At 34.5% G+C, this 26,083-nt stretch overlaps 1 protein-coding gene across 1 annotated transcript in view; it reads left to right on the forward strand.

Moving 5' to 3' along the window:
* The window catches only part of MALRD1 (MAM and LDL receptor class A domain containing 1), a 516,995-nt gene that overhangs the window by 381,107 nt on the left and 109,805 nt on the right, over positions 1-26,083 (forward strand). The window contains exon 34 of the mRNA XM_049777533.1: positions 6,155-6,356. Within this exon, the coding sequence (XP_049633490.1) occupies positions 6,155-6,356 (202 nt within the window). The remainder of the gene's footprint in view (positions 1-6,154; positions 6,357-26,083) is intronic.

Raw genomic sequence — 26,083 nt, forward strand, 5'->3', positions numbered from 1 at the left:
AAATATAGTGCCAAAACACAATTATTCTCATTATATATTGTATTACAATTATTAAATGGGCCTTTAATAAGGCCCACTCTCCTACTTGTATGCAGTGACTTCATTATTTTAAGACATTACAATTTAGTAACCCAAAAGCATTCTAACTCAGAGAAGAAATTGGCAGTGTTTTCGTATGGACAAGTAATTATTTGTAAACATCATGATTAGAACATTGCATTCACATCAGGACTGAAATGCAGAATTTTAGCAGATACATTCATTTTTTTCAAATAGAATGCTGAATATGCTGTTAGAAATCACATCATGAGAAACTTCTGTTTCCATAATCAGCCAGTGAATAAAGCATTCTCTGTAATTTCCTGTGCAATTTTGGTCAGATCTTCCCATTTTTTTCCAAGAGTTATGGTTCTAAATTTATTAAAATTTTAATTATTCCATTCTCTTCTTTATTTTTTGTGGGGGCCACACCCAGTGGTGGTGCTCAGAGATTACTCCTGGATCTCTGCTGAGAAATAACTCCTGGCTGGCTCGGGGACCATATGGGGTGTCAGGAATCAAACCCGGGACCGTCCCAGGTCAGCCACATGTAAGGCAAACTTCCTACTCTTATGCTATCTCTCCAGCCTAAATATTTCATTCTTTCATATTTTAGTAAGTCTTATTTCTGGGGATATATATGTATATATATGTGTATATACATACATACTATAGTCTCTGATGCCACATAAAGCAACTCTGTATTTCATTAGGACCATACCTAGTTGTCCTGAAAGAAAGGCTCTGGGGCCATATGGGACCAGTGACTAAACTCAAGGCCTTACACATGTTGATGGTTCTAGACCACTTGATCTAGCTCCTAAGTACCTAGAAATATCCATTGAGTGCTCTTTATGGGCTGGTAGTATAATAGGCACATGACTAAAATAAGCAAACTCCCTGTCATCATAGAGTTTGTGTTACATACAGTGCAAGAAAGAGAGAGTAAATGTGAACTGCCTAGTGTGAATCAATAAAGTCATGCTATTGAAGAACAGATAGCATCCTAAAAGGTATCAGAGGCTGGTGAAGGTGTGATGGTTTCACATAAAAATCTTTAAAAATCTAGGGCTGGAGTTGATAATACACAGTAGAGCACTTACCTTTTATGCAACTAACTCAGGTTTGGTCTCTGGCAGCACATGCGGTCCCTCAAGCTCACTAGTATCAATCTCCAATCACATAGTCAAAAGTAAACGTTGAGTCTTGCTGAATGTGTCTTCAAATCAAAAACAAAGATAATCTTTTAAAAGCTTTTACGTTTGGTGTAATTCCGTTTTTCAAAAATTCTCAATATCTCAATTATATTTATTTTTTAAACCTTTTAAATGGTGAGCTATGATCTTGAAACATGAGCTCACAGTAATAAAAGTCCATTTTCAAGCAAGAAAGCCAAAGCTTTCTCTCGAGGGTGCATTTTGCCCTCTCAGATTGTTGAGTTATTACACAATGGATGCAGTGTTTGTGACATCCAGAGGGTTCCATTCAGAGATTCTAAGCGAGCTCCTATGACTTGTCTGTGTTTCAGTCACTTGAAACCATAATATCTCAGAAGAAACTTATGAACAATCTACTGATTAATTTGTTTCCATTCTTTGCCCAGATACTTTAGGTATTTGGACATTCTTGAAATACCTGATATCATATCCATACTTACGTAGATTTAGTTATTAACTCTCCTCTTTTTTTTTTAACCTCTTCAGATTTCTTGAGAGGTTTTCTCCAAAGAAATGTTTATCCTAATAAATATTGGAGTTGCTTCTACAAAAATCTTAATATCAATTTAATTGGATAGCTGTATATATTTAAGTGAAATAATGTTTTGTTCTATTTCTTGTGCGATAGAGCTTAAATTTCTTTTATTATTACAATATCCCCTACAAATATATATATATATAACCTTTTTTATGATATATACATTTTACTATATATTTATATGTTCTTTGAATCCATTATGGTTTTATGATAAAACAGCATTAAAGGTCATAACTTACAGTTGTAATATTATCTAGTACTCTACTAATGGCTGTATTTTTTTATCAAAATGTGGGATATAAAAATAGAAATATCGAGTTTTATACTCAGTAATTGATATTTAGAAGTTATTTTAAATGATAAGTTATTGCAACATAATTTGCTTTCAGTGAAATGAGTGTAATAAAACAATAAAATTGAAAACTAATTTAGAATTAATTATTTTTAAGGATATTAATCACAATACTTTTTCAAAGTATGGGGTGTTGAAAAGTTTTTTAATTAATCTTTTGACAATATTTATTGCAAAAAAACTCTTAAAATATTATTTCCACTGAAAGAAAAAAATGCATGATTTTAGTTTTTAGTGCCTTTCTCATTGATCATAATAAAAGCTCTGCTCTATAAGTTGTCCTTAAATGACACTTTTGGTCTTTCCATCAGCCACTGAAGTTTCAAAAGCACTTATCTTAACATGTACTGACACAAGTTAATACACTGGTGGTACCTAAAAATATCAAACTTGTCAAGATGTTTAATAAGAAATAATGTTTTTTTAATTTAGAATGCAATTGGTTGAAGAAATTGAACAGAATAGGTCTGTATCTATTGAGGAGTTGAGAAAATATGAAAAGTTCTTTGAAAAAAGAACTTAAAAGAAAAAGGATTTTGAAGGGAGTTGGAGAGTTGATTTAGACCAAGAAGACTGGGGCTAGAGAGAAAGTACAACAGATAGGGTTTAAGCCTTGCATCAAACTGACCTGAGTTTGATTCCTGGCACTCCAGATGGCCCCCTCAGCTCTTCCTGGAGTGACCCCCTACATAACTCTGGGTGTGGATCTAAACCATACAAATACCAAGAATACTGGTGGCATGAGGCTGTGACACAATGGTAGAAAGCCCGAGGTTCCATTCATGCAAAAATATTTAAACACACATATACATACATAAAAATTTCAAAAGCAAAGAGAAAAGAGAAAAAATTAGAAAAATAGTAACAGATACTTAAAGAGTGCATTTTATAAGATTTATAACTGTTTTGTAATTTGTTTTCATTTTTTATTTTGTCAGAGAAAAAAGAGAAAAATAAAATAAATTTATTGTATTTTTAATTTTGGGGATGATGTTTCTCAGTGGTATTTGGGCCCATGCTCATTCCTAGCAGTAGGGATGAGTTCATCCTAGAAGTTTGAGGTAGCTATGCTCAGCAGTGTGCAGGGCCACTTCAAATTTTTTAATTCATTAAGTTCATTCATTCCCTTGAAAATCTGTGTAATGTAAACCAGAACTTATATCTAAAAAGGAAACTCAAGCTTTATTAAATTTTTTTTGTAAGTTATTTCCTTGAAAGTTATATTAGAAATTTTATACCTTTTTAATTAAGAAAAAAGTAATGGGTAAAATGCTTATGAATTTATGATACATTCACCAAATTCTGAAATTGAAGTTTCTTTGGATGAGTTTTTGCTTATTTCAAGAAAACTGAAAACAATAAACTGTCTCGGATTCCTTTCATATTGACTCTATTTCATTTAGTGGGATCAATATAAAGCTTATTTTGGCTCAAACTGTCTCCTTTTCCCAAATGTCCATGTTAAATATCTTTCTTCATGTTTCCAAACTTTGGGCAAGTTTTTCTACTTTCTTCAGTCCCTGGTTATTTTAATACTTTTTAAAAAACATCGAACTTGACCTTAAACTTTTTATAGTCATGAACATTGGTCACATATTTAAAATCTTCCTATAGAGTTTTTGATGATTCTTGAAAGTGTTTCTGAAATGCCAGTATCACATGAAAAAGTGAGTTATACTGTCCTCTCCTGATGTTAGGATATGCTATGTTATCAGAAGATAAATTTTCACTAAATTCATCTTGTTTTATAATAGAATATGGGCTCCAGTTAGGCAATCTCTTGACACGTATCATTATATACACATGTGATATCATGTGCATAACATGGATCCTAATTTCCATTCTGATTCATCTAGCTGGCCTCTTTTCCCTGATTTATGCACCCACTATTTTGTCTTTCATTGACTTTGACAGTAAGGGAAAATGATAAATTAATAATAACTTTTTAGGGGGTATCAATATTTTTAGTAACAATATCCATTGATACTCAAGTGTTACTCTTGGCTTTACACTCAGGTGTCACTCCTGGTTGTGCTTGAGGAACCATATTGGTATTCTAGGAACTGAATATGGGTGACGTACGTGCAAGGCAAGTGCCTTAACATGCTATACTATTTCTCTAGCCTCCACATCAAAATATTTTAATGGGGAGTAATCATTGAACCAATACATTACTGGAAAAATTACCTTTAAATTTTTACATATATATTTTTACCTATATAATTTTACCTGTATATTTTCGGTTTGGGGGGTGTTATAATTTGCCCATGAACAAGCAAGAAAGAGTATGTATCTGAATATAAAGACAATAGATAAATATTTTAACATGGCTTGTTAAAGATAAAGGTGGAAGAGCATTACACGATGACATTCTTTGTTTTATTTTATTTGATTTGTTTTTACTATTAGTAAATTATTAGAACTTGACATAGTCATTGATTTTCAATTTCTCTCCTGTTTCACTTATATGTTGAATCTGTTTGTTTTGGAATTTTAAATGTTCTGAATTAGACAACAGAGCTGGTTCCTAGTGTTGGAGCACATGATTTTCACACAGGAATCTCATGTCCTACTCCCAAACCTTTGAGCACCATCTAATATGGCACCAAAACAGTCAGACAAATATTCTTAATTATGTTGCAAGTTAATTCAGGAATATTTTGTATTTTCTGAAATATTAAACATTTTAGCACATTTGTTTCTGAAATGGCATAAATAACTATTCTATTCATTTATTTTGAGTTCTCTTTTTTCTAGAAACACTGTCAAATATTTAAAGTTATTTGGTTTTGGTATATCGTAAAGATTTGTAGGTATTTAAAATAACATAGTTTTCATCATGTTCAATTTGCTATACAAAAATATGTATTCAAAACATAATAAAGACATAATTACAGAAAGTATAGCATCTATAGTATAGATATACCTATACGACATTCATTTTCCTTTTGCTTAAATAATTAATCATTGATTTTAAAGAGCATAAAATTGTAGCAGCATATTTTATACTTGTATTTGTGGATAGGATTCACCAATCTACCCACAAAATTCTCATTTATCCAGCCATTAAAAAGTCTCTTGTATCCTTTCCTTCCACCACCCTCCCTTTTCCTCCCTTCCCAACCAATGTTTTTAGTCAGTCTCTGAGTTAAGTTTTGTTCATTTTTCTTTTTTAAATTTTATCTCATTTTCCGTGTTTTTTGACTCATACCTTGCGGCCCTCTGGGGTTACTCCTGGTTCTGCGCTCCGAAGTCCCTCCTGGCAGGCACGGGGGACCATATGGGATGCTGGAATTCGAACCACTGTCCTTCCTGGATCGGCTACATGCAAGGCAAATGCTCTACTGCTGTGCTATCTCTTTGGCCAAGGGTTTTTCTTTTTCATATACTACATATGAATTAAATCATCTGGTATAGCTTACTACCATTTATTATTTTTATTGTTGTTTTTGGTGACACCTGGTGACGCTCAGGGGTTACTCTTGGCTATGCGCTCAGAAATCGCTCCTGGATTGGGGGACCATATGGGATGCCCGAGATCGAACCTGTATCGGTCCTGGATCAGCCACTTGGAAGGCAAACGCCTTACCGCTGCATTATCGCCTCGGCCCCTGCCATTCATTAGTTTTATGCTCTTTAGACATTTGTTTCTGTGTGAATTTGGATAGTCACAGCTATAATTTACACAGGTTGAAAGAAAAATCAAGGTAAAAGTTGTCAGTGCTGGGGCCGAAGAGATAGCATGGAGGTATTGTGTTTGCCTTGCATGCAGGACGGTGGTTCGAATCCTAGCATCCCATATGGTCCCTTGAGCCGGCCAGGAGCGAATTTCTGAGTGTAGAGCCAGAAGTAACTCCTGAGCGCTGCCGGGTGTGACCCAAAAACAAACAAACAAACAAAAAGTCACAGTGCAGACTCTTTTCTTGGACTAGCAATCTGGCTACCCATACATTTCTACTGTCTAGATCATGACAAGTTTTTTGTTTTCCTCTGTTTACCCAATACTAGGTGTACATTATTGAAGAATCTGGACTGAACATCCTGGTGTGGTCAGAGATTGGAAACAGAAGAAGTGGCTGGATGTCTGGACACGTACCTCTGTCTAGTTATAGTCCATTTAAAGTGGCATTTGAAGCAGATTTGGCTGGAATGAAAGACATCTTTATTGCCCTTGATGACATCACCTTTACCCCAGAATGTGCTATTGGGGGTAAGTGATGAATTTAGAATGTGACATATGTTTGTATGTTTAAAAATATCTTAAATATATAGAAAATAACATGGGTTATGCAGAAAATATATAGAATCTATAGGAAAACATAGACTAGAATTGTTGAGATTTTCTGCAAAACTCCATTTCTTCTGAATCAAGTGCCAATCATATTTTGAAGCAATTCATGTTGTTACAATAGCTTCTCTATGGGATGCTATTATAAAATATTTACCTCCCCTATGCGACAAAATTTTCTTCACTAAAGTTATACAAGAAACCTAAAAAATTAGCTTTATGAATATAGGTTCATTGCATACTTTATTTCCAAAAACTACAAATAATCACACAAAATAAAGATGTTCTCATTATTTATCTCTATCACCCTCTAGAATGACTTTGCAGTCAATAGTACTTTCCCTCTTTTTCTGTCATTTTACTTTTACTATATAGTATTCAATTTAGAATTCTTGTTTTGATTTAAAAAGTAAAAGTTCTGTCTTTAACCACTTTTCTAATAAATCACCCTCTTAACTTAAATCTGAATTTAATGTTTTTAAATAATTACTTACATAATCTTCAAATGTTTAACATTAGGTAGTAGGACCTTTCCTATTTTCTAGATACTAGATTTTCTAACTAATATGAAGCTTTTGTTTTTAACTCACTTTAAAGTATTTTTTTTTCTTCTTCAAAGAAAGGTGCATTGTATGATAACTCAATTTGTAAAGATTTTAGGTCTGCCATTTTGCTTTTCATTGTTCTTCTACCAATTTATATTCCCACCACCAACAGTGGTAAAGGCTTACTCTTTCTGCTTCCTAGACTGGCAGAATCAATTCCAGGATCATGATTGAGTAGTATTTGAGTCAGATCACACAGCTCTTCCTAGTGAGATCATAGTTAGTCCATAGTTTCTAGGACACAGACAGAACTGGTTTTATCTAGATCTTCATTTTGTGGGGTTATCTACTAGATCACAGGCTGCAACAGGTACTCTGGGTACTTATGTCATCCCACAAAGTTCTTAGGTGAATTCCTGCTGCTCTCTGCTAGGTTTTTGAGTAGTGCAGATCTACAGCTACCAAAGAGCAAAGCTACATCTGTGGCAGAGGGCTACATCTAGGTTCACAGTCATGGAAGTGTTAGTCTTCCACTAGATCCCTCAGTGGCTTCCCAAGAAATGAAGGACTGTATCCAGCATGATAGTAGAGAGGAAGTAACTGACTGCATGAGGCTTCACAGTTGGGTCTAAGGTCAGCAGGCATGTTGGTACCTGTGCTAATGGCTGGCTTTTTCTAGATCCCTGGATGGCAGGGCTGATACAGCAGGGCAAAGCCAGCGAGATAGCAGTTGGTTTGAAGTCTGTGTTTATAAACTGGCATATTTCCTGCTAGCACTGGGGCAAATGTGCTTGCCTAACCACAGTAGAATCAGACTATAAGTGAGCATCAAATCTCCCAACAAGGACTGGGGAATGTGATTTTGTCTGACCTGCTACCCTTAAAAAACTAGATAGTCCCAACTGATGTTTTTGAACCTCAGTTACTGTAAGGTTGATGCAGTACTAAGCAGTGAAGGCCTGGGGCAGGGTCACAGCACTAATTCTTAACTCCCTATTGAACTTAAGGTAAAATGACCCACTCAAAGGAATATTCATAGGTATGTATCCTCCATGGTATCTTAGAAATGGAACTGATTGAAGACCATGATCATCAGGAACCTAGGAATTAGAGACAGTACTACTTTAGCTTTTTAACCAGGACTAAGCTCCACAAATCCATACCAAGGCAAGAGACTATCTTTGCAAAGTGATTGGTGTTTTACAATTGCCTAAATCCCCAAATTATCATCCAGTACTTTTCTCTCTATGAGAAGATATGTGAGCTGGTGGTGTCCTGAGCCACCAACTTGCTGATGCCTTTCTAATCCTCTGGAATTTGTAAAAGGGTTTCTATGAGGGAAAAAAAAGCCATTACATATTGAAGTATCAGTATTATTTGGTAAAAATTAGTTAATAATTATCATTTAGGAAAAAAATTCTCAGTGAAGCTGAAATAAATTTTGTTTTCAGATATAATTTAAAACTTATCAAATTTTAACATTTCTTCTCTAAATATTTTATTCCTATTGATTAAAATTGTCTCAGTGGAATGTACTGTTTTTCAGTTGAAAGTATACAAGTCATGCAAAAAGTTTTAAATCATAGGACCTGTTATAATGAATGTTTATTGTACAAAGTCAGAGAAAAAATTAAGTCAATTTTTTGGTATTATTTTATGTACTTACTCAGCCTTCAGGGGATGTGAAAAATTCCAAGCCATCAACTCTATTCACTTTTTCTATCTTTCTTAATTAACTCAGTCTAAATGCAAATGACTTTAAGAGCTGAATTAACTTATAAAATATTGTTTAAATCTATCATTATGAATACATCTAGGCTTATACACTTGCATAATGACTTTGTCATTTTCATCTTAACATCTTATGATTAAATACTGCTCACTGTGAACTTAATTTCATTCTCAAATTAGGTTTTGGTTGCTTTATTTGAATCACCTGTCTCCCTCTATATGCATCCTATCACATGATACAGAAGACAATAGGATTATAAGTATTTTTAAATAATATTTTATTTAAGCACCCTGGTTGCAAAAATGTTCATAGTTGTTTTTCAGTCATAAATGTATACCACCCTTCACCAATGAAATTTTTCCACCACCAATGTTCCCCATTTCCCTCTTTTCCTACCGCTCTGCCTGTCTTCAACTATCATTGCCATGGTAGTTGTTGTTGAGGTTATTTCTCTACTATGCTCATGGACATCATCTCTACTTTCTGTGGGTTCTATTATTATACTAGCTTTTATTTTTTTAAATCCCACAAATGAGTGAGATTATTCTGTATGTCTCTCTTCCTCTGACTTGCTCCACTTGGCATAATAGTCTCCATGTCCATCCATGCACAGGCAAATTTCATGACTTCATTTTTTTCTAACAGCTGCATAATATTCCATATGTAGATGTACCACATTTCTTTAGCCAATCATCTGTTCTTGGGCATATGGGTTGTTTCCAGATTCTGCCTGTTGTAAATAGTGCTGTAATGAACACAGGAGTACAGTGGGCACTTTTATATTGTGTTTTTTTGTTCCTTGGGTAAATTCCTAGTAGCAGTATTGTTGGATCAAATGGGAGCTCAATTTCCAGGGTTATTTTTAAAGTTTATTTTATTGAAACCATTATGATCTATAAAGTCCTTTATAGATTAATTTCAGACTTACACTGAATCAGGTTTAATCTTACCACCAATGTCAACCTTCCTCCATCAGTGGTCCCAGAGTGCATCCTATACCACCACACTTTGCCCCTTGACCTGCAGTAAACTGGCCCAATTTAAGGTTATATTGTTACAGTTTGGGTCTCTTGAATCTATTGTTGTTTACTTTGGCTTAGAATTTTTTTCCCTTTTTTATCTCCACCAATGCACCTGAGACCATTTGGCCCATGGCTCCCATCCTTTCTTTTATTTCCTCATCTTAGTTTTATAGAAAAATGCAGAAATATGAGATAAAACAAAGTAATTTGAATCCCAACGTTATATAAAAAAGGTGGTATCTTCTAACTAAAAGGTAAAATAAGGTTGGCAATTTTTTTTTCATAAGGGCTACCAAAGTTGGGAAAAATAAAAAGAAAAAAATATTTGGCCCAAAATAAGGTGTCTCTATTCGTGAAGCATCCTACCTTATGCCCACTATAGGTTCCAGGCATACTAAGTTGTCTTACCCCTAAGTCTTTTTTTTTGTGGTCACAGGAGAATTTCTTCCCAATTACAGTTGTAGCATACAGGTTTTAGTAATTAGAAATATAAGTTTTTGCAGAGATACTATGTCAAAGTCAGGGAGTCATAGAGCATCTTCTGTTTTATTCTTACCATTGAGTAGTGAGGCGAGGATACCTTCCCTGAAACCAAGTTGTAGTTGTTTACAAGTCATCAGGGAGTTATATGATCCCATCCTGGAGCAGGTCAGTGTCAGGTCAGCATTAGAACCTTCCCAGGTAGAAGTTTGTTTTCTGATAGTGTTCCCAAAGATGGGTTCCAAATTTCTGGGGTGAGTGACCAATGTCTGTGCCATCCTCACTGGTATAAGATGGTACCTAATTATTATCTTGATTTTGATTTCCATAATGATAAGTGATTATGAGCATTCTTTCTTGTGTTTGTTGGCCATCTGTTGGTCTTTCTCAGAGAAGTGTCTGTTTATTTCCTTGCCTCAATTTTTTTGATAGATTATTTAGGTGAATAATTTGTATATCCTAGATATCCAAGTGTTATCTATGTATTGAGTACAAAAATGTTTTTCAAATTATTTAACTTTCTTCTAATTTTAACTAGAGTTTTTTTTTGCCATACAGAAACCGTTAAGTTTGATATAGTTCCATGGACTGAGATTTGATTCTGTTGCCCTTGCCATTGGAATCCTATAATTGAAAACTTGTTTGAGTTTAAAGCTTTGGAATGTTCTGCCTGTGTTTTTCTCAATGAACTTTGTTTATTTGGATCTAATTCAAGGTCTTTAATCCACTTGAAATTGACTTTTGTGTAAAGATAGATAGTAAGATAGAGATTGATCTTTAGTTTTTTACATGTGGTTATCCAGTTATTCCAATACGATTTGTTGAAGAGACTGGCTTTATTCAATTTCAAGTTCTTGGATACTTTGTCCAGGATTACTTGCTCATATACCTGGGGGGTTGTTACTGGATATTCTATTTGACCCATTTGTCTGAGAATCTATCTTTGTTCCAATACCATGCTGTTTCAATCACTATGGCTATGTAGTAGAGCTTCAAATTAGATAATGAAATGCCTTTTTCTTGTTTTTCAATATAGACTTGACAATCTTAGGTCTTTTATGATTCCACACAAACTTTATAATTGGTTGTTCTAAGTCCTTGAAAAATGTTTTCTGGAATTGTATAGGGATTGCATTAAAGCTTTATAGTAATTTAGATAAGATGGTCATTTTGATGATATTTAGATTTCCAATCCATGAGCATAGAAGGTTCTATCATTTCTTTAGGTTTTCTTCAATTTATTTCTGAAATGTTTTGACATTTTTGTGGTGTAGTTCTCTCACTTCTCTTGTTAGGTTGATAACTAGGTACTTGGTAGTTTGTGATACTATTTTATTTATTTATTTATTTATTTATTTATTTATTATTTATTTATTGTTTTGGGGTCACTCCCAGTGACGCTCAGGTGTTACTCCTGGCTATATGCTCAGAAATTGCTCCTGGCTTTGGGGGACCATATGGGACACAGGGATAGAACCGAGTTCGTCCTGGGCAGCTGCATGTAAGACAAACTTCTCTCTGCTGTTCTATCTCTACAACCCCAGTTTGTACTATTTTAAATAGGATAGAGTCTTAGATCATTTTTTTCTCTGAGTCATTATTTGTCTAAAGGAATGCAATTTTTTTGTGTGTGTATTGACTTTGTAACTGACCACTTTGCTATATTGGTTCATTGTTTCTATGAGCTTTCCTGTTGACTCTTTAGAGTTTTTGATGTACATCATCATGTCATTTGCAAATGTTGTTTGACTTTTTCTTTTCGATTTGTATCCCTTTGATTTCCTTCTCTTGTATAATTGCTATTTCTAGGGATTCTAAAACAATGTTGAATAAGAATGGAGAAAGTAGACATTCTTGCATAGTGCCTGACCTTAATGGAAATGTTTTCAGTTTTCACCATTAAAGCATTGGGGCCGGCGAAGTGACGCTAGAGGTAAGGTGTCTGCCTTGCAAGCGCTAGCCAAGGAAGGACCACGGTTCAATCCCCTGCGTCCCATATGGTCTCCCCAAGCCAGGGGCAATTTCTGAGCACTTAGCGAGGAATAACCCCTGAGCATCAAACGGGTGTGGTCCGAAAAACCAAAAAAAAAAAAAAAGAATAATGTTCAAGGTAGGATTTTTATAGATAGCTGTTATTATCTTGAGAAAGGTTCTTTCCATGACTATTTTGCTGAGGGTTTTCATGAATTGGTGTTGGATTTTGTCAAATATTTTCTCTGTATCGATTGAGATGATCATCTAGTTTTTATCCTTATCTTTCATTTTACTGAAATTGTAGATGATTTGATTTGCATATATTTATCCATTCTTGCATTCTTGGAATGAAACCCACTTAGTGATAATGTATAATCTTTGGCATTTGTTATTGGATTTGGTATTCTAGTATTTTATGCAGATACCGAGATCGCTAGATACAGAGATTTGATTTTATCACCCTGGACGGAGCAGAAGTCTTCCATACACCACAAAAGCACCAAGGGGAAAGTCAATGAACCTGAACGGAGTCTATAGTTAATTCCATGACAATATACTCCAAGGGTGGAGAATCCCTGCATCTCTTAGGCCAAGGGAATTCCTTTTCAAATGACCCCAAAATTTACTGTGCCTGTGCAGGAGGGGAAAAAAAAAAAAAGAGGCAAAAAGCACAAAACATTTTTTTATTTTTTTTTATTTATCTAGTTTTTGTCGATTTCTTTGTTTTGGTGTGGTTATTGAAGTTGTTGTCTCCATTTATATTTATTTATTTTTTCTTTTCTTTTTTTTTTCTTTATGTGCTCTGCCATGTTTTTATCTCAAGACCATAGCTTTTATGTGGTGCGTATCTTTATTGTTGGAGTGCTCACTGGATATTTTATTTGACACTTCTTTTTTTACTGTTGGGGTGTTCCACCTTCTTTTTCCCCTTCATCTCACAAACCAAAGATAAGAGCCTCTAGAATGATTCCATCCATATTCAGCGTATTTGATTTTTACCCCAGTTTATTAATTTTTTCTTCTTCAAACAAAACCACATAACTTGAACTATCTAGTCCTGCCTCCCAGTTAGAGGGAGAAATAAGGGATGTACCAAGACCAAACAGTTGTAAGACCACTAAGTAGTAAGCTAGGCACAGAGGGGACCACTTATTCTAGCAGCCCTGGGAGTGAGGGAGGAGGATATGGGAGGTAGAACGGAAACGAAGGTGGAGGGAGGACAATTTGGTGATGGGAATTTCCCTGATGTTATGTTAATATGTACCTAAAGTATTATTGTCAACAATATGTAAGCCACTATGATCAAAATAAAAATTATATTAAAAATTAAAAAAGAATTTTTGCATCAATATTTATTAGTGAGATTGGCCTGTAGTTTTCTTCCTTGGTAATATTTCTGTCAGCTTTGGGAATGAGCATGATATCAGTTTTATTGAAGGTACTAGGGAGGATTCCCATCATTTCCAATTTGATAAAATTCACCTAAACACATCTGATCGTGAACTTAAATACTTGGGGGGTATCTTAATTACTGTTTCATTATTCTTAGTTGTGATTGCCCATTTGGGTTTTCTACTTTCTCCTCACTTATTTTGGGGAGATGATGTTTTTCCAGAAATCTGCCCATTTCTTCCAGTTTCTCTAGCTTAGATGAGCATAATTGTTCTTAATAAGCTCTCATGTCTTGGATTTTGGGGGGGTTTCTGTTGTAATATCTCTCTTTCATTTTATTTGCATGTTTCAATTTATTTGCATGTTTTCTTTTTTATTCTTTGTGAGTCTTTAAAACGATTTGTTTCTTGTTTATTCTTTCACAAAAAAAACATCTTTTGTTTTCATCAATTCTTTGTACTGTTTATTATCTTTCTATAGTGTAGATTTATGCTTTGGTTTTTATCATTTCTTTTCTTCTGTTTGTGTTTGTGTTTCTTTACTGTTTGTTTTCCAGATATTTAAGATGTGCCTTTAGGTTGTTGATTTTGTCTTTTTCTCTTTTCCTAATTTAGGCCTTTTTGCTATGAGATTTAGGCAAATTTCTTTTTCATTATCATTCATCTCAAGGAATCTCTTCATTTCTTCTTTGATTTCCTCTTTGATCTATCCAGTTGTTGTTGAGCAGCATATTGTTTAGTCTCCAAGTGTTGGGTTTTCTCCAAGTCTTCATTGAACAATCAATCTTGATCTCTATGGGGTTATGGTCTATATATATGAGACTGGGGATCAAAACCATGTTGCTGTGTAAGAAAAACCTAATGAACTATCACTCCTTCCCTATTGTTTCTTTTTGTATTATTAGTTCTCTAGTCTTCTTTTAATTACTTAATATTTCCCAAAGCAATGTTTTCTACATGAAGATATCCATTATGCAAGAGAGCATTGTCACATGTTCTGCATAAGCCAATAGATGTACTTATTTTCACAGAGTTTATATATTTTTATCCAGAAGAGTTCCTAAGGGCAGATATTTATTTTCTTTTTCAATTTTTCCCCTCATATGTATTTTCTATTTTCTCCTATTCCTTAAAAAAAGAAAGGATATAGTGTTTTTCCTATAATTAAAGAAAATATTCTATTAGTCATTTCTACTCTTAAAGCTATGTAATTTATTTTATTTTATATTTGTTATTTGGGCCACACCTAGCTCTGTGTTCTGTAGTGATCTCTGGCAGTAATTGTGGGACCACATCATGACAAGATCCAATCCATGGTCAGTTGAATGTAAAGTGAGTGCCTTGCCTCTTGATTTTATCTCCATACTTTTAAGAAATTTTAAGGTAATTAAAACAATAAATGATAAGTTATAAGCTGCTTGAAGGTGTGGTTTATATCTATGAATTTTTATAAATTAGTAAAAGTGAAATATGAAAAAATGCTTTGCTAGAGGCCTACGAGGATTTAATTCTGGGAACCACATAAAGTCCGCTGAGCATAGCGAGGGGGTCAATTCTGAGCAGAGAATCGGGAATAATCCCTGAGAACTGCCCATAACTAATACCAATAAATACATCTGTGAAGGGAGTGTGTGGTAGAAACTAAGTCTCAGCATAGAAATATGAAGGAGTCTTGGATTATATAGTATCCCTCAATAATTCATGTCCTATATGAGGTCTTAGAATGGGCATTTAGTTGAAAATAAGTTCCTTAAAGATACAAATAGGCAATTCAAGAAGAGGTGATGGTATATTTAATATTGTTCTTTACTGTAGTGTGGTCTCATAAAGACATACAGGGAGGGAAAACATTGTGGGATTTAGAAGTTGAAGACTGAAGTGAGGCAGATTTAAGCTACCAAAAGGCAAGAGCTGCCAGCATATTGGAGACTAGAATAAAGAATGAGCTGGAATCTTAGAACTGAGAGAGAGAGAGAGAGAGAGAGAGAGAGAAAGAGAGAGAGAGAGAGAAGAGAGAAAGAGAGAGATTGTTTTAGAGGACCTTGAGAAAAAGCACACTCATATTAGACACATTCAGCCTCTATTTCTCAGCACTGTGAGAGAACAAATGTCTATTTTCTTAAGAAGTCCAATTTGCTATGGCAGTCTTGCAAGCTAACAAAACTGGCCACATGAAAATTGGCTTTACATTAAGAACTGGAGTCAAATCTTCATTAAACCTTGACTACATATGTGTCTGATATTTTTTTTCTCATCCGTGAAATAGACATTTTTAAGATTTATAAATGACATTTTTCTGAAAGGTTGAACTAAAGATTTCTGGCAAATGAAAACTACTTAGAAAAAAAATGAAGAATTCTTCAATGACATAAGAAACCTTGTATTTCACTGATTAAAATCTCTAATTGAAATTTGTGGGGTACAATGTTCTATTATCAAGAATCACTGCAAATAACAAGAGATACTGCCGAGTCTTTCCAAACTGAGGAAAATGCCATGTTGGGCAAATTTTGAACTGATAAACAAATTTTTTCCACCCAGATTCTTTTTGTTGAATCAAAGGAAAGTACTTCTTTAGAAAGTGAATGTAGTTTTAAAGAATGAAAACATTATCCTAGGGCATCCTTTTTATTTTGACTTAGAAAATATTTAGTGACAGCAACTAGCAAGGTGTCAGACAACAATAAAAAAAAAAACGAATTTTGTAAGGAATTAAAGCAGAATAGGCAGACACAGATCTGCTTGTTTAAAGTGTCAAAGTTTAGTTACAATAGCTGTCACCCCATTTTGTGAGTGGAAATTCTCAGCCTGCTTTCACCTCTCCAGGTATTTAAACACTAGTACACAGAATTATTTCTGGGACAGAATTCCTCTCTGAAATGTAAATTATTTACAGATATTGGATTTTTTCTTTTTGGTTTGGATTTCTTTTGTTTTGTGCCCACACCTAGTGGTGCTCAGGGTTTATTACTAGCTTGATGTTCAGGAATTATTGTCTCTAGGGATCATATGTGATTCCAGTGGTCCAATTTGAATAAGCCTTGCACACAGCCAACCCTGGTTTAATCCCTGGCAGTGCATATGGCCCCCATCATCTGCTAGGAATAATCCCTGAGCACAAAGTCTGGAGTATGCCCTATGCCCTGGACAATGCTGGTTATTTCACAAAATCTAAAACCAAAGCAAACCAAAACAAAACAAAAAGATCCTGATAGGGAAGCTAGTAAAACCGAGTAACTAGAAAGGTAATCTAATAAATTCCACTGCCTTCAAATACTTGCTTTGGAAGTTGAGCTATCTGTTCCTCTATTTTTCCTATTAATCATTGTTTACTGTCTGTAATATACATACTCAAAATTCAAAGTGACATATGGATGTCTCCTATTGATAAATCCACATGGCAAAGTCTCCTTAGTTATCTTTATGTGTGATAGTATGAATTTCTGGGTGATGGCTGTTCCTCTTTGTTATAATCAAGCTTGAATACCCTGCAATATGTGGAACCATTTGCAAAGTTGACCAACAACTCTTAATTATCTGTCTGCTTCAATGTGACAGAGCAAAGTAAAGCAAAAATAAAGTACACAAATTCATACCAATTACAAAACAGTATATCAACAGGGACTCTGTCATGCCTACTTGTGTCATATCTTCTTCTGCAGGTAGAGGAGTGGAGGGCTTCATGCCTCACCAACCTTCTAATCTCATGTCTCACTACCATGATAATCCCCATTCATTACTTTTAGTCATTTGTTATTCCCTCACTGTGTGTCTTTCTGTCCCACTTTTGAGAACTCTCATTTAGTCTCCAGGACATTTGTCTTAAGATTTTCCAGGCTGGAAAAGACCTGCAGTTTATCTCCTCTTCTAAAATCCTCTTAACTTTCAAGGACAAAGTAAAAGTAGGCTTCTTCATGAATCTATCTTTAATCCTCCCAATAGGAAACCAAGTTATGTTCCATTGTCTTTTAGCTTCACCTATGATATATATATTTCATTATATCTTGTGAGATACATGGCTTAATTTCTGTCACATTTAGTTCCTCTGCTAAATGAAAAACTCAGATTAAAAATTTCTGCATTAATAAAGCCCTTATCCTAGATTTCATTTTTTTCATTTTGAGAGAATGAGTGATCTTTAATTTTTAGGTTGATTGAGAAAAATGTAATAAAACTTTCAATTTACTATATGATAAGTAGTAAATTGAATACTATATAAATATATATATTCATTTTACATCAGAATTGGTAGCATAGTCATTTTAGATTAATTACTTGATACATGGTCTTAATGCATGGATTATTTTTTTATAATTTTGATTCAATTAGTGATTACTAGGCTTCATTTTAAGATGAATTGTGAGGAATTACAAAAAGCTAGAAGAAAATTATTATTAGTCAATTCTAATTCACTTAGTAGCTTATAGAATATTATTAAGTTTTAAATCTATTATGGAGGGTTCTGTTGTTCTCATAATTTACCTTTTGACACCTCAAAGGGTTATTTGAATTGAATGTAAAAATATAAGGACAGGATGCATTATTGTTTTCGATTACCAAGGTCACAGAGGGGTGCAAGACCTGGATTCTCTCCTGACCACTTTTAGAGTAGCCACCTCTACTATGATCCAGCTCGACCACTCCTAAGAATATACTCTAGGAACACAAAAACACAATAAAAAAATGCCTCTTCACACCTATATTCATTGCACACTATTTTAATAGCCAGAATCCGGAAACAACAAAGATGGCCTTCAACAAATGAACAGCTAAAGGAACTGTGATACATATACACAATGGAATATTATGCAGCTATCAGGAGAGATGAAGTCATGAAATTTTACTATACAGGGATGTATATGGAAACTATTAATGCTGAGTGAAATAAGTCAGAGGGAGAGAGATAGACACAGAATAGTTTCACTAATCTGTGGATTTAAAAAAAAAATGTAAGACATTAATGTAATAATACCCAGAGAAAATAGAGATGAGGGCTGGAAGGACCGGCTCATGCTATGAAGCTTACCACAAAGAGTAGTGTATGCATTTAGAGAAATAACTACATGAACAACTGTTAGTGAGAGAGGTAGAATGCCAGTCTCAAATACAGGCAGGGGGTAGGGAGGAGGGAGATGGAGGACATTTGGTGGTGGGAATTTGCACTGGTGAAGAGGTGTGTTCTTTTAATGACTGAAATCAAACCACAATCATGTTTGTAATCATGGTGATTAAATAAAAATATTATTTTGCACACAAAAAAATGACTCTGACCTGGATTCCTTCTTGTCATCAGACTAGATGTATTTTTGTTGAATTCAGAGAAAGAAATCCAAGGATAACCATGGAGAAGTCTCACCCTCTGTGATCCATCTTATGCATGCTTGGATTTGACAAGTGTTTCATGACTAATCCTGACAATAAACTGTATTATACTCTTACTGGTCTTAAAAATGTTCTTTGTGTATGAATCATGATTTTATCACATGCATATATAACAATTGCACTTATATTTCCTTATACATGCATATATTTATATGTACATTGTTATAGACATATGAAATAATAGGATAATGATCCAATAATTTATTTTCTATATTGAATTTAGAATCAGTTGCTGGTCCTGTCTCCTGAGCCTCTTGGGATTGGGCCAAAAAGGGCTCAGAAAAATCGCTCTCCCAGAGGCTCATTCAAACTGGGCAGGAATGCCAAGGAATTGCTTCCAATCATGAAAAAGGGCTATAAGGAAGCCTCTGAACTCTGCTGAAACACTGATGTCAGCACCTATCTCTGACTGTCTCCTGTACTGTGCTGTATTCTCCGCCTGATTTCAACCTGTGTGTGGCTTCATCTACGGATGGCTAGCTTTCCCTCGAGGTGAGTTGATACGCCCAGAAAGGGAGGAGCCAGAGGAGTACACTGGAAGTACACTGGAAGATGAGATGAATAACAACTCCATACAGCAGAAGAGATTGGAAAAAAGCCTTAAAGCAAATGATCACACAATGGAAAAATTACTCAAAGAATGAGAACAGATGAAAATAGAAGTCTATGATAAGCTCAACAGAAACAACTTAAGAATCATTGGAGTCCCAGAGACCCAGGAAGGAAGAAAATCTCCAGGAAGAATCAATGGTGAAGAACATTATTAAAGAGAAACTACCAGAACTAAAGAATACATACAATCAAATCCTGCATGTCCAAAGAGTACCAATTTAAAAAGACCCCAGAAAAAACACCTCAAGACACATCCTAGTCACAATGACAAATCCCACAGATAGAGACAGAATTCTGAAAGCAGCAAGATCAAAAAGAGAAATTACATTCAAGGGAGAAACTATTCGCCCAATACCCATCAGGGGCTAATCTCCAAAATATACAAGGCACTGACAGAAATTTACAAGCAAAAAACATCTAATCCCATCAAAAAATGGGGAGAAGAAATGGACAGACACTTTGACAAAGAAGAAATACAAATGGCCAAAAGACACATGAAAAAATGCTCCACATCACTAATCATCAGGGAGATGCAAATCCAAACAGCTATGAGGTACCACCTTACACCACAGAGATCGGCACACAGCACAAAGTATGAGAACAAGCAGTGTTGGCGGGGATGTGGAGAGAAAGGACTCTTATCCACTGCTGATGGGAATGCTGTCTAGTTCAACCTTTATGAAAAGCAATATGGAGATTCCTCCAAAAACTGGAAATCGAGCTCCCATATGATCCATCTATATAGCTCCTAGGAATATACCCTAGGAACACAAAAATACAATACAAAAATCCTTCCTTACACCTATATTCATTGCAGCACTATTTACCATAGCGAGACTCTGGAAACAACCAAGATGCCCATTCAACAGATGAATGGCTAAAGAAACTGTGGTACATATACACAATGGAATATTATGCAGCTGTCAGGAGAGATAAAGTCCTGAAATTTTCCTATACATGGATGTACATGGAATCTATTATGCTGAGTGAAATATGTCACAGAGAGAAAGAAAAACGCAGAATGGTCTCACTCATCTATGGGTTTTAAGAAAAATGAAAGACATTCTTGCAATAATAATTTTCAGACACAAAAGAGAGGAGGGCTGGAAGTTACAGCTCACCTCATGAAGCTCACCACAAAGAGTGATGAGTTTAGTTAGAGAAATAACTACATTGTTATCTATCCTAACAATGAGAATGTATGAGGGAAATAGAAATCCTGTCTAGAGTACAGGTGGGGGTAGTGTGGGGAAGAGGGAGATTTGGGACATTGGAGATGGGAATGTTGCACTGGTCTTGGTGCTGTTCTTTACATGACTGAAACCTAAACACAATCATGTAGGTAATCAAGGTGTTTAAATAATATATATATATATATATATATATATAATTTTTAAAACTCAGTCCTAAATTCTTATTAACTTTTAGAAATTTTAAGAACCTTATTTGACTTTTTCCTTTTCAGGGGCCATGCAGGTCTTTACTAGGCCAAGTGTGTCTGAGAGAATCTGTGAACTTTTCGTAGCCAGAGTCCATCTGGCCTGTTTTCTTCTGTTGGGTTGCCTCGGCTTTCATGTTAGTCTTTCTGATTCCCTGGAACACATGTTTTGGTTTTTTTTTTTTTCCTGGAGAGCATCCAGAAATCATCAAAATAGGTTTGTTTATTGCCTAAGAAACAAAATAAGAAAGTATTACTTTGTTGCTCAAAAACCTTTTGATATAATATTTTTTAAAATAGAAAGTAATTAACTTTTATAGAATGGCCAGATGTTTGGAGGGAATCTTATCCTTCAAAGGTAAAAATATTTTGGAATAGACTGCCACTCTTTGTGGGAAATAGTTAGAAATAGGAAAGTGAAAAAAACAACTTTCTTAATTTAATATAGCAAGTGTATTTAAGGGTAAAATGTTCATTAATATAAATTTGTTCAAAATTGAAAACATAGGTTTATGGATAGAAGTAAGTAAATAAAAATTGTCTAATATAATTTAAAAATCACTTTTATTTTATTAGTTGGAATTTGATCTCTAAAATATGCATTTAAATTATATAATTATATATGTCTTCAAATTTTAGGTAAAAACTATTTACTTGTTTTCCTCAAAAATTATTATTGATTATGTCAACATCACTATATGTCTTTAACTTTAGTACAAATAAATACTCCACTAATTGAAAATTACAGTATGACAGCTACTTCTTCTGCTTGAATCACAATTCTAGTCAAAATATAGAATGAAGAAATCTCTGAATGGCCTCCATAGAATTATTTTTAGCTCTGAATTGTTCTTTATTGTTCCCTCAATAAATCATTTGCATTTCATTTTATCTCCTGGGGAAGATACAGCAGGAATACTTAAAATGGTGCTACTGAAAAGGCACAATGTTTTAATATAGATTATTGAGAACTTAAATTTCCCATAATTGTACATAATTCGGGCAAAAAAATTGCTGTCTATGCTCCATTTTCTTGTCTTCTACATGTAGATATAATTATAAAGGATCTAAGATTGGTGTTAAAATCCCCACTCATAATTTCTTTAGGTAAAAGTTTGCTTATTCACAATGACAAAAGACATTCTTTTGCCTGGCCTCAACCCAAACAACAGAATATACAGTATTGACAAAATGTCTGAAATACTGATTATTTCCTCTTGAATGTTAGGTTTCATAGGAAAACATAGGTAACTCTTATACTTTATTGGATACTGCAGAGGTGATGGACTTTATCCAGTGAGGCATTGGAAACATTTTTGAGCAGGATTCTTCCTTTGAAAGATGAAAACTAGAAGAAATATGAGTAGTAGATTAAAATGGTATATATACATATATATGTGTGTATATATATATTGACCTATATATTGATTACTATATATATCCTTGTATGTATGTATGGATTGTATATATGGATTGTATGTTTGTATGTATTGACCCTTAACTTAGAAATGGAGAGTTGAGAATGTTGTTGGGAGTTTTTAAAAAATTAAGTAATCTTGCAGTTTATACTGATTAGTGCTATCCATAAACAATATCATAAATAAAGTCAGGTACATAACAGTGCATCTTTATAGGTAAAAGAAGCCATACCAGAAAGTATATTGCCATTTTGAAACTATAAAATACAAATAAATCTGTAATCCCCTTGAATCTTTCTGAATTCCAGACCTCATTACAAAAAAGAAATGACCAGCAACATCTCATTCTTGTATATATGTTTCTATATTCACATACATTTTAGATTACTTTGGGTTGTTTCAGGCAGAACATTATTTAAGCAACTGGTATATTAGAATGTTGAGTAAATGTGTTAGCTCTTTGAGTCCCTCTTTATAAAATCTGTTTAATACAAATTTTAATATTTCACTCATACTGTAAATATATTCTTTTTTATGGCTTTTGGGTCACACCGGGCAGTGCTCAGGGGTTACTCCTGATTCTATGCTCAGAAATCGCCCCTGGCAGGCTTGGGGAGCCTTATTAGATGCCGGGTTTCAAACCACCGTACTTCTGCATGCAAGGCAAACACCCTACCTTTATGCTATCTCTTTGGCCCCAATATATTCGTAATTTTCCTTCAAGCCTATAGCCTCTAAATGCTGGGAGTAAATTCTAAAAATAACACACTGAACCTCTCCATCTCAGTCTTTTATTTTCTTTCCATATTCATTATCTGACCTTTCTCCCAACCTTTCTAACACAGCTGAATTTGGTAATGTAGATTCAGATATCCCATCTTCATGTAAGTACACAATGCATGAGCATGTGTCTGCATACATGTGCATATTTTTATGACTACGCTTGTATGCAGAATGTATACTGAATTTAAGTGTGTAATTTTGAATTTTCACCTTTATTCCCTTGAATTTATTTTAGCCTTGTCTAACTTTAACTGTTCACTTTGAAAATAATTATGATTTCTTAATAGCATCTAGTCTGCAATACTAATCAACTTCTTAGTAAGATTTGATTTCTGGAAACTTTGAGGTGATCTGTGCTTTTTCCATTTGTGTTAGACTTTTGACTCTTTTGCATTTTCTTCTGACTAGTTAAATAAACCTCACCAGATATTCCACATGATCTCCACATATCTCGTTGACCCTCGGGACTTTTTCTATTTAATTGTGAACCAAATAGAGGGCACTATTATTCCAGGAATATTTAAGATGCTGAAGTTGAATCTGAGGAACAAACAATTCTCTACTGACTTCACAGTAAAGTATGGTGACATTTAATTAAAAAAATGGTATTGTGGGGCCGGGCGGTGGCGCTAAAGGTAAGGTGCCTGCCTTGCCTGCGCTAGCCTTGGACGGACCTCGGTTCGATCCCCCGGTGTCCCATATGGTCCCCCAAGCCAGGAGCAACTTCTGAGCACATAGCCAGGAGTAACCCCTGAGCATTACCAGGTGTGGCCCAAAAACCAAAAAAAAAAAAAAAAATGGTATTGTACTTTGCTAAGGCACTTAAAAATATAGACATTATAATTTGAATTCAAAATAACCCCAAGTCAAAAGGTTGGTAGCACTTTTAGTTAAATCATGGTAATCTTCCCCTCTAGGGTTGTTTGTACTATTTTTGAATGCTGTTAAAGAATATCTGCAAGATATAAATAATTATCAAGTTATAAGTGATGTATCCTATTTTATAATGCACATACAATGAATTGTATTGATATATTAAGTATGAAAATATCTGACAAGAGTTAAATCTCTGCTCTTTAAAATTGAAATTCCTTGTGTGCATAGTTCTTTCAAGGTCATTAATTTAGATTTCACTTAACATATTCAGATAGATAATTATTATAAAAATGTTACTGAAATAAAGATAAAAATCTATCGGATTATACTTGGACACTGTAAGTCTTTGCTAAATTTATATTAAATTTACAAGAATATTTCAATGTATTTTCCACTGTACATTATCAGTATAAATTATCTTTATTAGTATATGAAAGATACTTGGACTGCTACTCAAACAGTGCACAGTGAAATGCAACACTATGACGGTGTGTGTCCACAAGGCTATAGTAAACCAAGAAGCCAAGTTATACAGTCCAGGAAACAAGGTTATAGCAGTGGTAACATTTATAAACAAACTTACTGTCTTGCCTTTATTACTCCGGAAGTACTCAAGGCCCTTTGTTTCTGTCCTCTTGTCACCTCTGGTCCACCTCTTTATTCTATTCACACACCCCTCCCTCCAGTCCTTGGGAAAATGGGCTTTGTAACTCAAGGCTGAGAGATATTGTATGGCTCTGGCTCTGTAACCTCAGTTGAGTGAGATCACTGGTATTTGTCCTTATCCTGGCTTATCTCACATAACATCCACTTCCATCTTGGCTGCAGCGCATTTCAGGATTCCACCTTTCTTGTATATGCAAAAATGTATGTACCTATTGACATATGACTCTGTGTACATTTATGCATGTATGTACATTTATGTACCCTATGCATTCTACATACATTTGATCCAATGTCAAATGCTGGCTTCCTTCCACATCCTGGCTATTGTACAAAGCACTTCCATGAATACAGATGCACACATAAAAAAATAAAAAATAAATGCAACACTATATAGAAGGACAAATGCTTACCACCAACATCAGGAATATCATTGCATGTCTAGCACTAAAGTCATATATAAAGAATTAGCTTGGACTTAAATTTTTAGGACAACTTTTCACTTTCCCAAATAGTGTATGCAGACATGTAGATTTAAATCAAGAGATGAAAATATTATATCATCTATAAGTACTCATTTAATCTGTGTACCTGGATGACTCCTTTTGTATATATTTGTAAATTTTAAGAGCATGGGAGAGAACCTGGGGACATTGGTGTCAGGAAATGTGCAGTGGTGAAGGATATTGGATATTGAATGACTGAAACTCAACCACAAACAACTTTGTAACTATATCTAAGAGTGATTCTATTGAAAAACAGTTTTTAAATGTGTGACATACTATGCAGAGGAATACAGAGATTTTATTAGATGAAGGATGAGTCAAAAATGTTGACCCTATGGAGAATTGCTTCTAAGAACCTTTCTAGACTCCTCTTAGTGGTTCAATTTTATTTTATTCTTACATTAAAATGATTAAATAGAAGCAAGATACTTTGGATCTCCTAGAGATAAATACAGGGCTACTATCTTGCCTTGAATGAGGCTGACTGGGTTAGGTCCCCTGAACCACAAACAGGAGAAGAGACCTAAGTATTGCCCCCAACAAACAAAGACACAGTATAATTTGGGGAGATATTAAGCCTGGCAGTATCAGTGCTACAACTGGCTCATTATTCAGAGTTGCTCTGGGCAGTTGTTCTGACATAGGAAGCCACGTGGTAACTGGGATAAAAAACTAGATCTCTGATACCCAAAACATGCAATGGTCCTTTGAGCTATTTTTTCCAACTCAGGAAACATTAAGAAACCTTAGGTTCTGCTCCTAGAGAAATAGACTCTGAGGTGGAGATAACTATTAGAAGTGTTGGGAATGTTCCCTGTAACCACCTA

The sequence above is a fragment of the Suncus etruscus genome, chromosome 7, assembly GCF_024139225.1.
Source record: "Suncus etruscus isolate mSunEtr1 chromosome 7, mSunEtr1.pri.cur, whole genome shotgun sequence".
NCBI classification, from domain to species: domain Eukaryota; kingdom Metazoa; phylum Chordata; class Mammalia; order Eulipotyphla; family Soricidae; genus Suncus; species Suncus etruscus.